Source organism: Rhea americana, unplaced genomic scaffold (genome assembly GCF_003343005.1).
Source record: "Rhea americana isolate MKP2758 unplaced genomic scaffold, rheAme1 scaffold_6, whole genome shotgun sequence".
Lineage (NCBI taxonomy): Eukaryota > Metazoa > Chordata > Aves > Rheiformes > Rheidae > Rhea > Rhea americana.
In genome coordinates, this window is record NW_028186756.1 from 3,876,550 (window position 1) to 3,892,056 (window position 15,507).

General features: G+C 40.7%; 2 protein-coding genes across 8 annotated transcripts in view; one reads left to right on the top strand and one right to left on the bottom strand.

Annotated features, from left to right (window-relative positions):
- TMEM255A (transmembrane protein 255A) overlaps positions 1-7,693 on the top strand; it is a 29,351-nt gene extending 21,658 nt beyond the window's left edge. For 6 of the 7 annotated variants that reach the window (XM_085319767.1, XM_085319770.1, XM_085319764.1 and 3 more), the window contains 3 exons: positions 246-408; positions 1,767-1,910; positions 5,851-7,693. In XM_085319767.1, coding sequence (XP_085175893.1) covers positions 246-408; positions 1,767-1,910; positions 5,851-6,009 — 466 coding nt within the window. In that variant the 3' untranslated portion in view covers positions 6,010-7,693. The remainder of the gene's footprint in view (positions 1-245; positions 409-1,766; positions 1,911-5,850) is intronic. The other variant, XM_085319765.1, reaches the window with a different exon arrangement.
- Positions 7,694-9,564: 1,871 nt separating this feature from the next.
- ZBTB33 (zinc finger and BTB domain containing 33) lies at positions 9,565-15,486 on the bottom strand. The gene is made up of 2 exons (XM_085319763.1): positions 15,153-15,486; positions 9,565-14,594 (listed from the first exon to the last, which is right to left on the bottom strand). Exon 2 carries the CDS (start codon positions 14,590-14,592, stop codon positions 12,553-12,555), a length of 2,040 nt encoding a protein of 679 aa, XP_085175889.1. The 5' UTR covers positions 14,593-14,594; positions 15,153-15,486; the 3' UTR covers positions 9,565-12,552.
- Positions 15,487-15,507: the final 21 nt, after the last annotated feature.

Sequence of the window (15,507 nt, forward strand, 5' to 3'; positions counted from 1 at the left end):
AGCATTTTGGCATTTGGAGGGCTTGCAGGACTAGTTTGTTTTGCAGATCAAGCTCTTCTACCACAGTCATGCAAGGAGATCTCAGATGCCTCAAGGATGTAATCTAGTAGGATTTAATCCCTTTTTCTCAGAAGCTAGGCCCAGGCTATCACTAAATTACAGAATGCATTTTACTGTCCAGTGCAATTGCTTAGATGTTACTGCGTGATGCATTTTTTTTTTTTTTTTACTGTTTCCAAATCCAGCAGAGTAGAGATCTCTGGAGGCTACTATGAATATATTGATGTCAGCAGCTGCCAGGACATCATCCACCTTTACCACTTGCTTTGGTCCGCAACAATTTTGAACATAGTGGGGCTATTTCTAGGGATCATTACAGCAGCGATACTTGGAGGCTTTAAAGACATGGTAAGATGGTACCAGTTTCTCTGTACATTAAAGGAAACAAATTAGGCAAATTAGTTGTTTTTTGTTTTTTGTTTTTGTTTTTTTTAAAGAGGAATCATGAAAACAGCTTTTGGTATTTCAAAGTAAATCATTTATGCATCACTGCAATCAGGCCAGGAAGAAGGACATGAAGTAACTGTAAGGAGAAAGTGAAAATGATTCAGTTTTCTGATCTGATGTCAGCACCTGAACACAATTAGGAAAGATGAATAGAAATGGGAAATTGCATTTTCAAAAGGAATTTTCTCAGAGGTGTTGGCAATGCCGGGATTAAAAATGAGCTGTTTCTTAAAAATTGATCTTCCTTTTCATGGCATTGACCTTTTGAAAGAAAATGACTGGCAGTGGTGGGTGCTCATGAGTTGATGATTTTATAGCAGTGGTAGAGTTCTGAGTTTTATAGTATTCTTAAACAGCCCTGTTTGGCTGAAACTCTCCATCTAGTTTCCTCATGGTGCAAAATCTGAGGAATTGAACTGGGGCTGAAACCAGATAAGTGATTTCAAGCTTCGGATGATGAAAGAAATGCTGTACTGACAACATGAGTTTTGAAATACTCTCACTCAGCCAGACTGTCTGTTACCTTCCATACGTTTTTGTTCAGCAGAGGACAAATCCAGGGGAAAATTGAGTATTCAATAGACAAGTTTTGGGTTTCCAGTCAGTTCCCTTTGACTCATTTGGAATAATAAGAAATAAGATGCCCAGAAAAGGACATTTGTTGTCCTGATAATATATTTTTCTTACAAATAAAATCTGGGCTCTTTGGCAAATGTGCCTTATTTCATAATTCTGAGCTTTTCTACCCTTTTTTCAAACCTACCAAAATCTTCCCAAACAAAATAGGAGACATGTTTCCAGCAGTACATTGTGTTCTTTGAGATTTGGTCCACACCAGATAGCCTGTGAAACTGCAAAAAGGTGGACAGAAGTGTCTGTATTCAAAAGGAGTTGAAATATGCTGATCTCAAAATTCAGTAAATAACAGAGTAATCAAAATCAATTGTTTCCTTCTGCTATTTTTGAAAATTCACTCTATAAACAGTCATTTTGTTTCAGTACTAGCATGCAGTGGGCTATTGCCAGGCTTGTTCTGGGGAGTCTAAAAGGGAACAACGGATGGCTAAAGAATAAATGACCTCAGGACTTGCCTGCTGCCTAAGGGGAGACTGGATTGCCCGTTGTTAATTCAGCAGAATTGGGCCCTAAAGAAACACACTGCTCTTTTAAATCATTTCTGCTTTCATTCAGCTGTCAGTTTTCTGTGACTCTGAAGAGGTCCTGTTTAGCAAGCTCAGATTCTCTTTTTGTTTTGACAGACTCCCTCCCTTCCTACACTGAACTGTACGGTTGAAAATGCACATCCTTCAGTATCTTACTATTCAAGGCCACAGGTGACATCTTACAACACCTACTACCACAGCACTCCTCATCTGCCTCCTTATTCCGCATACGACTTTCAGGTATGGAACAATGCAGGTTGTTTTCTTATTTAGCTACAGGGTTAAGCGTAGCCTGGTCTGCAGATTCCAGGGGGCTAACTTCCCTTGTCGTTTACATAGCTAATTCTTCTGTTCGTGCAGAGAATACCAAATCTTTCCTACTAGCCACTGATCCTTGGCTGCATTCCCTCTTACTAAGAAAATGTTTTCCTGAGAGCTCATCTCTGAGGAGGAGGCAACAGAATATGCCACCTGCCTTCCTTGTCATTCACTGGTAGAGGCCACATTAAAAATAGGAAGTGCTTGTGGTACCCATGGCACTCTGAGGGCAGAGACAAAGCAAGATGTTCAGGTTCTAGTTTCTTTGAGACCAACTGCTCTGCTGCTGTGTCTGAGAGACAGACAAGCTTTTGGAACCAGGGTCTTTGAGTTTCTGAAGACATGTATGTGATTGAAAAGTTCTGTTTTTTCCACATACTTCAGCTGGTCTAAGAAAAGATCCAGTAGCAACCTGCAAATCTAACCTCAACTGTAATTCACACCTTTCTCATCTGAGTTATGGAGCAGTGCAGTTAGAAACAGTGTGATTTGAACTTTGCTGTCAGCTTCTGAGATTTTGCTTTTTGAAGCAGATGGCAAGTTCCTACATCAGCTTTTCTGCCAGGTGGATGTTATGGTGGTAACAGTGATTTAACACATCATACCTTTTCTTTACAACCATCATGGCTGGAGATTCTTGGACATCAGCTGAAAGATCTCTAATAACCACAGAGCTGTGAAGTAATAAGCTCCTTCCTCAGAGCCATGCCCTATGGGTAACTTGGATCTAAACCTTTCTGTCTTCACTGATAGTGGCTCAGGACAACACTGTTGTCAGGGTCTCCTGGGAAGGTTTGAACATTTCCAATGTCAGAATTTCCAGGACTTGTTTATACAGGTTCGTGACCTATCTTTGATAGGGACTATCAAGTGTGTTGTATAACTTTATACAGTTACAAAGAGGCCAACCATAGAGTGTACCAAAACAAGCTCTACTGCTAAGCTCTCTTGTCAGACACTCAGCTGATAATAACCACTGTTTAACTCTGAGTTTGTCTGTACTGAACCAGCAGAGAGCTCAGCATGAGTGGATCTGCTCTGCTTTTCAACTAAACGGACTACTAGGGCTCCCCTAGTGCTTATATCTCAGCTGGCCGGATAAAAGGTAGTTGACTCTCTCTCCTCTCTCTACAGTGGTAACAGACAGGTTTGGGCTTAGGAATTGGCACAAAAGCTGGGTGTAATGCAAGGTAATCAAAATTTAAAGTAGCCAACTCCCACTTTCAAAGCCAGTTGCAGTCTGAGCCCTACTGATGCTCCAGGAAGCATGAAGGCCTGCATGAAAGCGTTAGCTGAGTGTCGGGGCACAGAGAATTCCCCCCCTCCCCCCGCCTTTGATGTTGGCGCAGTTAGAGGCTGTAGCTGCCTGAGTCCAAGGGCAGAGTCTTTGCTGGTAACAGCTGTTGTGAAGAAAGGTAGAAGAAAGCACTTGCCATTCCTTGCTCTTGGGAACTGCTTTTAAGCTGAGCTTCACTGCTGGTCCCCACATGCACTGCATTGTAGCTGCGCAGCAGCTACATCTGTGCTTGGTCCTGCCTCCATGAGTCTGACCCTGACCTGGACCTACCAGCTTGGTTTCCTGGCCTAACCTCAGACTTGCATCATTACTATGAACTTGCTGGGTGATCAGTGGACTGTGTCTGACCCTGACCCCTGACTCTGGCCCTGATCTTGACCCAAACTTGCCGCTCTGCATCTCAACTCCTTGTTGGCGGTGTCGCTGCTTGTTGCCTTATTGTACTCTGCTCCCAGCTCACCTTCTCTTGTGGAGCTGCTGGGCCTCACCGCTCCCTGATGGTTAACACAGGTGGGGGCCAGCAGTAATGCTTGAGTGTAAAAGCAATTCCCAAGGGCAAGGAACACCAGCCCTTGCATTTAGCTGTCTTCACAACAGCTCTTATCGGCAAAGGAGCTGACCTTGGTCTCAGCTGGCTAAACTCCTCAACTTAGCCAACTCCTAGATGGGGGTTGTGCTCTGAGTGCTGACACAGAGGCCTCTGGAAGGGAAACTCTTCTCTTAGCCTTACTCTGTGATCTTAGCAATGTCTGAACCACCCTGACCACCTTCTCATGTGTTGCTTCCCGTGTCTTATTGAGTGGAACCAACCTTTTAAAGGTTGCATTCCCTCTTGCAAGAGCTTAGCCAGTTCACACTGCTCCCCAGTCATTCTACTCATCTGTCCCAGGGGAAAACAAAAAAACTGAAAAACTCCAGAATTTCTAGGAATATTTGTGCTTGTGCAAAATCTTTGCTTTCACACAACTTCAAAGTGACAGAGCCAACCGTGTGGGTTTGGAGGCACACAAGCCGGCTGGTGTTGGAAAAAGAGTCGCACACCGTTAGTGTTTGTGCGGTACCTGGATTCTCGTGGCTGATGACGTGGCACCTCGCTGAACAGAACCGTTCGTGGTGCCGAAGGCAGCAAGCCTTTCCAGTGGGCCTAGACCGGGACGTGGCAGGTGGTTCTGGTGAACGTAGTGGCCCGTATATTATTTCTTGCTCCGTCTGCGTGGTTTGGTGGCCAGGGGACAATCAGCTGAAAAGGTTTTGGTCCTCGAACATTTTGACTTCTGCAGGTAGTGAGCGAAGTTTGGCACTGCAAAGTGAATTCGGGTGAGTGGCTTCATCACAGCAGTGGCCTCTTCTGCCTTTTATTCCCTTTGGTAAGAGAAGAATTCGGGCGCAGCCTTTCCCGCGGCCAGCTTCATTAATAAACCCGGCTGCCATCCGAAGCCAAAGCAAGTGTGGCCTGCTCTGCCGCGGCGACAAAGCCGGCTCTCGGCAAAGGCTCGCGGCTGTTGCTAGGCAGCGACACACGGGTGCCTTGTAGCGTTTCAAACCCAAGGCTGCGTTCGCTAACTGCTGTCGAAAGCTGAGCCCGCTGCGGCGATACCGTTCCAGACGCCCTCGCTGTCTGGAGGCTCTCGGCGACGGGGCTTGGCGGGAGTTGGGGGATGAGGGAAGGCTGCTGTTATCTAAATGGGAGCGAGGACGATTTCTAAGGCTTTCTGTTGGACTCCGACGTGACCAAGCCAGGCCTTCACTGGCCGAGCGGGGCCGGCGGTGGGACCGAGTGCCTTCCAGACGCCGTTCCGCAGGCGGCCCCTCGGCGCGGCCGCGTGCCGCAGCGGGGAGCGCGCCGTGGCTTGGGCGGCTGATCGTCAGGAGTGAAAATACAGCTGGAGCGGTCAGAGGAGTGAATGAGGCCCTGTCTCCTTATGTATGCAGAGTTCGTTAGTCTGGCCTATTTCTGGACAGCGTACAACGTGTTCACAGGTTTCTGATAGCGCCGGTGTCGTATGGCTTAAGACTTCAGACCTAGGGTGTTTTTGATAGCGAAGATATTTCGGAGAGCTGACATTAATTTTCAGGCATACACAAATTTTATTTCTCCGTCTTTTGAAGGTTTTTGCTAACTGAAGGAATACATTATTTTGTTGTCGTTAACTTGCATTTTTTTAAATTAGTGATAAAGAGAAAAGGTGGTACAAAAATAAATTATCTGCAGCTTAATCATTGTTGCCACAGGCTGATATGTGAAACCCAAGATGTGAAACTAATCTGCATTCAATTGTCCAGCCTCTATGAAATGCAGCAGGTAAACAGCAGAAGTGTAAGGAATCGTGTGCAAAACTGTTACCTACAGACTGTGCTTACCTCAAATACAGCAAGATATTTGTAAACTTATTTGTATGTGCATATGTTTTCCAGAATTGAATCTTGAAATGTTAATAAAATTTTACTGCTTGGAAATGAAGTATTGATTTACCACTGTCCTTTTAAATTAAGCAAAACCTAATGCTTTTAAGGCTCTTCTTCAAATGTGATGTTGACAACAGTCATCTTGCTTTCTCCCTGCAGCATTCCAGTGTGTTTCCAGCTTCTACTCCTTCTGGCCTTTCAGATGACCCTCAGTCAGTGTCACCATCTCCCAGCTATATGTGGTCCTCTAATGCACCGCCTCGTTATTCACCACCGTATTTTCCACCTTTTGAAAAGCCACCACCTTATACACCGTAAAGAATGGAGAAAAGAAGAAGGAAATATTTGCCATTGAAATAATTGCGAACATTTTGTATTTATATTTCACTGTGGGAGGGAACGGGAGGATAGATAAAGAAGAGAATTGCAGATGTGGATACCAGATTGGACTGCTCTTTCTGCAAGACTTATTTTAGAGGTTTAACAGCTGGGTATGGGGAAGGAGACATACTGCTGATGTTTCAGTGTTGATGAGTAATGAGTGACCTAAATTCCAGACTCCGTGTTCTACAGTGAGGTTCTCGTTTTTTAATAAAGTGATACAATGTACATGATATATTGTGGTCTGCCTTGCTCCATCTTGAGCCAAGCTGAGGTAAGAGTAGCCAGGATCAAATAGTTGCCCTGCTTAAGGTGATGGCGCTTGCAGACAGCTCAGCTTGATGCTTGCTTCATTTGACCTTTGGCTTTCAGTTGTTGAGGGGGCTGCAGGACCTAGCTCAGGTCGCTTGTTGGTTGCAGGCTGCGCGCACACACAGGGAGGTTCTAGTAGGAGCCAGGACAGTTTCTCAAACTGTAGCACTATTACTGACAGAAAGAGGTAATGTCATGGGATATTTTCATGTGTATCAGAGCAGGACAATTGGAATATTGCTTTTTTGAGGGGTAAACATTAATAGGAAATCTGGTTTATTTCAGGATGCTTCCTAAGATGGGAGGTGAAATGCGGTTAGATGTCCTCCTCAGAATTCTTGTATAAATAATGCTGAAGTCAAACGTTTTGGGTGGTTGCACTGCCTAAATTTTCCTTGTATTGCTATAAAGAGCATCAGGAACTGCACAGGTCACTGAAACACAATGCAGTGAAGACACTTTATTTTTCCTTCTATTTGGTTGGGAATTTATTTTAAGACTGTAATTTTAACTTTTTTAATGGATTGAATCAGCATCCTGAATAAGCACTGTTTTTGTAGCTATATTATGGGCTGCACATAGGGAACTCCCACTGCTAGTTCTCCAGGATGCAAGTCTCACATGGATAAAATTCAATACCATGTAATGTAGGATGAAGCTGATAGGAATTTGCAATTATTGTTGTGACTTTCATTTAATCTTCAGCTGATGACTGCGCTGATTGGTCTAGATTCGAACGGATTTTGCATGCATCCTGCGTAACAAAAAGAGGTCAGCTTTGTTACGTGACACGGTGTCCTGTAAAGTGTGGTGCTGCTCCAGGAAGTGATTTCAGATGACAGCTTTCAGATCTGAGCTGCTCAGCCTGAGCATTCTCAACTCTGCTTACTTCAGGACTAAAAATTGGTATTTCACTCATTTCCAGAAGATTTGATTTCCTTTGCATCAGATCGTTGACTCTAATGCTAAATGTCTACATTTACATTCAACCTTGATACAGACAAAAAGGTACCTAAGAACTAAGTGGCTTTTGGAGTCTAAAAATGGTTTACATGCTAGGAAAAAACAGCTGGATTTTGAATTGCAATATCTCTGTACTTGTAATCCTAACAAATTTGAGATTCTGACAGAATGAAAAATAAGCACTGCAGTCCCTGATCTCACTTTTCAAAGTACACCCACACTTTACAATGCTGTTTTTAATCCTGTGCATTTGCAAGCCTTTATGTTATGTGTTAACCTTATCATTCCACTGTCAAATACAAATCAGTGTATTAATAAAGGATGACACTGTTTATCCAGAAGCAAACGTGTAACATTTCTCCAACAATGAATACAAATAAATGGCTGGAGACAGTAATACAACTCACAGGATTTAAAGCAGTAACATATGCAGAACATCCTAGTAACTTTTTTTTTTTTTTTTGATTGTTGAAGTGCAGTGCCTATAAATTTGGGTACTGGAAATAATTAATATAGGAGAACTTCATCCTTTTTATATTACGTTTGCCTGAGTTAGAGCTTGTTAAGAAGATTGTGTGCTATTTAAAATAGGCAACACTTCTTTTGATAAATCTCCCCACAAAAACTAGAATTTGGAGGGCACATTAATTTCTTAGTAACAGAAAGCCTTTTATTGCTATATCTTGGAAGTAACAGTCCTGTCCCACTTCTGACAAACACACACTAAACTATTTGTGCCTGTCTATTAAATAGGGCTGGAAGGACAGGAGGACACCACAGGACAGGACTTGCAGCATACTGGTGAGAAGCCGAGTAGAATTCCTGAGGGGAGCACAACTTAGTGGCAAGGAAATAATAAGGAAATGGTTTTGTCATTGTTTTTGACTTGACAGAAATACTAACCTTAGGAAGTTACACAAATTCTTTTTTTCTTCTCTCTAATCAATCTAATCTAAGGCATTCTAAGGACTCTTTAAGCAAAAATTAAATTGCTGCTTTAAATTCAAGGGACAATTCCATTTTTACGTTTAAAATAACACTGGGGGGGGGGAGGGTGTCTGTTCAATGACCTGTTTCCTTCTGCTTGAGTAAAACTAAACATTTAGTGTAAATGCAATATTCTGCACTGTTATCCATTATTTCTTATGAGAATATAAAGATTGTGACTCATTTACCCTTTTATTACTTTACCAAAGTTAAATAAATTGTGTAAATTTTGTAAACATTTAAAAAAAAGCATTTTACATCTTAGCAACTTTCCTGTGTTTTTACAAGCATTTTTAATGGCAGTTGCAGAATTTCAGTGTAATAATGGCATGCATTAAAAACAATCAAAAAAAAAGCTGTATTTGCTATATTGGAAACCAGTGCTTCTCCTAGGAACAGTTACAAAGACATGCTGCTCTGAGTTGTGTTTCACAAAGCCCCAGCTGCCCCCGCAGTTCGCAGTTCGGCAGTCTTCCCCGCAGAGCGGGCACCTCGCTCCAGCCAGGCGGTCCACGCACTGCTGCTCTGCAACAGCGAGGCCCTGCTTTAGCCCCAACCACAAAACACAATCTCACGGTTTTCTTTATTCAGTGCTGCCACTGCAGATTTTTACTGCTCAATTTCTGCTTAACGCTGGCGCGTCTCGTTTACTTACTTTCATGTTGACTGTATTACTTTGGGTGTATTTTTGTCTTGACCTTCTCAACTGCTATTTGATGTTAGCAGAAGTAGGTGGAAGTCCCGGGCCAGGGAGCTAAACATATCCAAAATATCATTTGTATATGTTACTCATTAAACTGTATTCCCTACCTATAATCATATCCCTAGTTGTGATCAGAAGTAACCTAAGTTTCTATGTGTTAGTCAAGGTTCAACAGAATTTAACCATTCCAAGTCATAACCAGTTACCGACCCAATTAAGAATATGAACCGTAACAATGAGTTAGTGGAAATACATTCTGCTGGTCACTATACATGTTACTCTTAATTTTTAGGCCACTTACAACCCCATTAGTGGTTGGACAGACTAGTCCACAGCAGCTCCAACTATTCTGAGAATAAGCAGGTATCACAAAACTCTGTTCACTTTATGCAGTGGATTTTTCCAGCTAATTCACTTCCTTGCGGAAAAAAGTGCTCAGCTGCAAAAAGTACCTAACGTCAGAGCTCATTACTATTTTAATAGACTGTCAAAGTTGACTGCCATTGAAAAGAAACATGTTACACATCTTTAGAATTAAACCTTTTATTTTTGCCATAGAAAGCTCTAAGAACTAATATCAAGTATTTATCAATGAAAAGTAGAACACAATTTTAAAAAGTGTGTTAAGGAAAGACTGTACAATTATATACATTAGAGACCTGGTAAAAATGATCAGTGTTTCACACAGAACCATTCATAGTAACAGTTGTAGACCCAATGTTCAATGCATACAGTTGTCAGCTTTTGCATCATTTTATACACTGCATGCCTTAACAGTACAAAATAAATAAGTAATCTATCAATTTTGTTATCGCAATATTTGTTTCATTCATATACTGGAATGCTGTGGTATGAATCCCAAAAGAAACCATACAGTGAGGATGCAGCCGTCATTAATATGTTTTGTAGCAGATCAGGTAATGTTTTCATACGTATATAAATGATTGTTAGCTTTGCTACCAATCTCTGTTGACGTTTTTAATTTTTAGCTAATTGCTTTTTTGGATTCAGTTTTTATTTTCATTATCTCAAAGCCAATTTCTTAATATTTACATAACAATTATCATTAAAATGGAAATTAAATGTTTACAAAAAACAAAAAACAACTATAAGTGCAATAGCCAGAAATCTAAATACAAAAGCTCATGGCCCCATAAAAAGTTTAAAAAGAAGGGATATAACATGTTCCAACTCAATAAATATTGGAAGTGACATTAAAAAATGCTTTACATGATCTCTGGACTTTGGATATCAAAAATCACTTCCAAGGAAAATTGAAGACCCTGAGACACATGCAAGCACGAGTCTTCTAGCAAAGATACAATTACAGTTACAAAGCCCTAATTTTCCAGTTTTCCTGCAAAAAGAGACCTTTAGTAGGCACAGTTTAATTTAAAGTTTTAAATATATCAGCAGCAAATACGATAGCTGTTATTTTTCATTATTAATGAATGTATATTTTGCAATGTACGCTTAATTCCAGATATGTCACAATGTCAGTAACAAAAAACCTTGTGTTTTTCATGACAAAAAGTCTAAGAAGTTTCTACGTAGCACACAGCTAGTTAAGTCAGAGCAACCTGTGCTAATACAGGCAATGAATATTCATTCCTTGTGAGGATTATGTTAAGTGCCAAAACGCCATCTCAGACAACAGGCAACCTGTAACATTTGAAAGCATACCCCTTTATATTCAAAGCAGTTTGCAACATGATCTGAAAATAACCATGTCTATCACATTCTTTGCCTAAAAAAAATAAGTGCTGAGTACTACATACAGAAGGTAAACAAATTCTCCTTTTTTTCTCCCATCATTACAAATACTGATCTCTGGTACCCTTTTTTATAGCTCAAGCTACATTTGAATCATTTAACATTTAAATAGCCTTCTGTCAAGAATACTGGATGTCTAAAACCTTAAGATTGAAGGTCATAGGATTAAGATGTTTACTTAAAACATGAAAAGAGGAGAGAAACCTTTTAACTGCAATTTAAGTAATGAAAGGTTACCAATAACTAACTAGTACTATGCACAACAATCTTTCTCAGTCATTTCTAAAACGTCTGTGCAATTTTCTTATTACCATTTACAAAAATTCAGTAAGTCACTAAATCTGAAATGCTAAACTATGACTCCAGTGAACAGTTGTTGGATTTTTTTTTTCTTCGTATTTACTATACCTTGTTCAAGTTGGACTTTTACTAACTATTTTCTAAGTGTCTAAACATGTACCAGTTGCAAGAAGAAAAAAGGGGCCATATAATAAATTGAAAATAGATGTCTCTGCTATGGGAAATGTACAGAAATTATACCATATATTATGGGAAATGGGGGGGTTATTTTTTTGATTGTTGGTTTACTCTTCATGATTGCACCCCCTTTAAATGGGAGGAGAAATATCCAAATTCCTGTTTCACTTAAAGATCAAGCTAAATAGTCATAAAAGATCCAGAGTAGTCTCACTGCTGAGCTGATACAGCACTTCCATTACGTCTCAGTTTTAGGAAGTAAATTTCAAAGCCTTCCGCTAGAAAATGTATCATAAGGATTCTTTTTTAAATATCAAATTGAAGCATTTCTCCAGATTCACCAGGCTGAGCATTTTGCTCATAAAGAGCAAAAAAAGGAACAGCAATTTATTCCAAATTACAGGCATATTTTCCAGCAGTAAAAAAAACTTAACATTATTCTCCAAGATTTTAACATGCGAAATTATCTCCTTCCTAAATGTTCTAAACTTCTTCACTATTAAGCTTAGGTTTTTTTCCCCTCTGCAAAAAGAATAAAATATAATGGCCCAGCCACTGAATACTCTCTGCTCACCATACTGCCAAGTATAAATAAAGTTTGTTCAAGTTAGCCCAAACTGAATGTTTCTTGTTGGCAAGAATATTTGTATGAAGATAACTGATTCATTCATATTGATTATAAAAGCAGAACTAAGATGCTAGTTCAAAAAATACACTACTCCAAACTATTGGATCAGTTATTTTGGACCCTTGCAGTAAAGCATTGTTCACAGAAAGACCACGAGCTGTGGGATTTCCATATTCAATAGACTACAGTGAAAAATCTTATTGTCTTATTGTTGTCATGGTTAATGTCTAAACACAATTAAACATTAAAGTGCTAACATGAAAGAAAGGGTTTACATAATAAATGTGGGTACAGGAAATACCTCAATTACTTTAGAAGCCTTTTTTTTCTAGTTCTTTAGAAGAAACTGTACCTTTTCAAGCTACAAAGCCCTATGTTTTGATCAAAATTAATGTACTAGAAAACACTGCCAGCTCCTTGGAAATGTCTTACTCTGTATTCAAGTAAACTTTCAGATGAATTTCTCCTACAAATTACTTGCAGCTAATCCATCTGAGCATTACCATTTGATGGCTTGGCAGAACAAGTTAACTTATTTTCACTTTAACAATTTGTTTTACAATGATTTTAACAGTTAATTGAAAACAGCTGCAGTTTTTCTCTACTGAAGCTTTTGTCCCCCAGCATTTAATGCATCTCAGTAAGACTCTGGTATTACAAACTCAAATTCAGTACTTCCCTCTGATGGATTTTGTTTAAAAATTGCTTCATTTCCTTGCGGAATGAAAATATCATCCCAGGTCATTTGTTTCGCTGGAGGATTAGACGTTGTTCCTTCAGCACCATCCTTTCCTGCGTCAACATGATAAACAATTCCATCCTCGTTTATTACAGGTATACTGCTGGAGCGATCAGTAATGTATGCATATTGTCTGATCTGCAGAGACCTGCAAGGATGCAAACGATAAAGCTTGGCATCTCCAGAAGGGTCTTGACTGTGAACTGATCTTATGTGCGAGGCCATAACTTGATAGTTGATGAAGGACTTGCCACATGTCAAGCACTGGTACCTTCGCTCCCCAGTGTGGTGAATTTCATGCTTTGTACGGTATTCTGCCAGAGGGAAAACTTTGTCACAGTATCGACACGGATACTTCTTCTCCCAGGAATGAACATTAAAATGTCTCCGTAAACTTGTCAGACATACGTATGATCTTTTACATACAATACAAATGTAGTAGACCCTTCCATCCACTATGAGCTCGTAGTGGTCATCATGCTTTACTTTCATGCGTTTCCTGCTTGGAGAATCATCGCCAGATGTTCTGGGTGTTTCATCGAGTTTGGTCTCTCCTTCCTCAGGATCATCCTTCACAGGAATGACTATGTCATATGTATCCTCACCAATATTTGCATAAACCTTACAACCTGTGGATAAGCCTTCTATTTCAGTTGCTGTATCTAAGGTTATGATTTTCTGCCCTTCTGCCACATGTTTTGATGCTATACCTGCATTAAATTCCTTGTTGTTTCCAGTAAGAACATCTGAGATTTTTATTTTGAATTCTCCAGGTTTAGAAGATGGCTCTTGTGAAAATGTAACAACTTGTTTTTTCTGTACACCTGAACCTTCAGAGGGTGCTACTTTGGGTGTAGAAGGTTGCTGAACCAAAGAGTTACTGCTGACTGAACCAGGACTAGAAGAGCTAATGATTTCATCATCATCTTCAACATCTTCCTCATCATCATCAACTGCAGTTGTGTCCACTTCAGTTACAGAATCTTTCTTAGATGGCTGCTGATTCTCCTCAAGCAAATTAATTGTAGGGGGCACATTTGTTTGATGTGAGGAGCTGACACTGGGTGATGAATTGAGTGGAGCCTGGTTTAGCAAAATGATATCGGGAGTCAAATGCTGTGGTGTCGAAGCGACAGGTGATTCGGCACTTGACTGTGTTTGGTTTGGACTTGGTTGATTGGCGGATGAAGTGAGTTTTTGCGTTGCTGTGGTGTTGGTCAGAAGAGGAGAGCCACCACTGCCACCTGATTTTTGGTCAGAAACTCCAGGAGCACTTGGGCAAGGCTGGTTCTGGGTTGCAGCATTGGTATCTTTAATACATTCTTTTGGGGGAACAATCTCGGAGCAAAAGATGACATCATCATCATCATCTGAATCACTTACTGTAATTTTTGTAGTCTCATACTGTATGCCATGCAAGGAGAATGATTCTGTTATAACCGGCATCCCACCTGTTACCTCTCGACTCTCTTGCCGTGTTGCAGGTACTTGTGTTTGAGCATCCTTTTGACCTGGGCTAGAAGTTACAGTTTCTGAAGCACTATCTTTGGCCTCACTTGGCATGCTTTTTCCTTCTGATGGCAGTACACCCAGATCAGCTATGAATTTAACTCCCAAAAGTTGCCCTGATTTAATCAGTTCATCAAGCAAATCTGATCGAACACGGATTATTTTGGAGCTATAAATATAGTTAAGTATTTCTGCAAAAATCTCTGCTCTTACAAAGCTCAATTCTACTACTTGCCCAGCCACTGAGAAAAGCTGGTGAAAATATGTGCTTGAGGCAGAAAGGATGTTTCTGTGAGCTCGAAATTTCCGGTCCTCTACAATGACAGTAACATCACAAAAAAGTCCATGGCCACGTTGTTCATTCAAAGACTGAAGGAGCACACTAGAATAATGTGTATCTGTTGCAGAAATCAATTTCTTGTCCTCCATTCCTACAGAGAGGAAATAAAAGGTATCAAGTTAGTAAAAATACAGATTTACAGTTTAAATTGCATGACAGAATTCCCACCTTTTCGGTTTTGCTCCTTTTTTTGAAAAAAAAAGGAATCTCAGCCTGAGCTATTATTCATAAGCTTATATGCTACAGCACTCCATATACTTGCTTTTTTATTATTTGCCCCTTCACCTTCTGCATGAAATATGTGCAATTCCAAATACAGCCTCTGTTCTTAACAGATGAGATAGCCAGGTGAGGAACAGAGGAAAAAAATATCAGTATAATTCAACAGCAAATAAGGTAAATTTGAAAACAAAGAAGATGTAAGATTTAGGTTCCTCACTATTCCTGTTTTAAAATATTAATGACTTTTTTTAAATTGTCAGAATATTCCAGATATAGTTACGAGCAGCCAGATAACAACATCGCAATTACACATTAGCCAGATAACAAAATGTGTGCACCCGTGTTTTACCATTCTGTGAGGTTAATGAGAACACTACGGATATTTCACTTCCTTGCCCATAAAAAAGGAAGGAGAGAAACTTTTTACCCCTCCTCCTATTTCTGCAAGGACGGTTGGTGTCTGCAGCGCGGACGCTGAGGCAGCACGTTCATAACGAAGCTGTGGACGGCCAAACCGATGGATCTGCTGTCGCTTCCAGCTCAGCGTGCCCCAGCAAAACGCAAAACGCATCAAAATGCGTGACTTGGCAATCAGCGCTCAGAAGGTCTTCCTCTTCCTCACGAAAGTTTCCTTGGCGTAGCAAATGCTACTTGGAGGCTGCCTGGATCGGCAGGGCGGCAGCCAGAGAGCCACACGGTGACCCAGTGCCGGCGGCGGGGATCCCGCTACGGCCAGGTAGCGGCCGAAAGCACGGCAGGCAAACCGCACCTCGCTCCGCGCT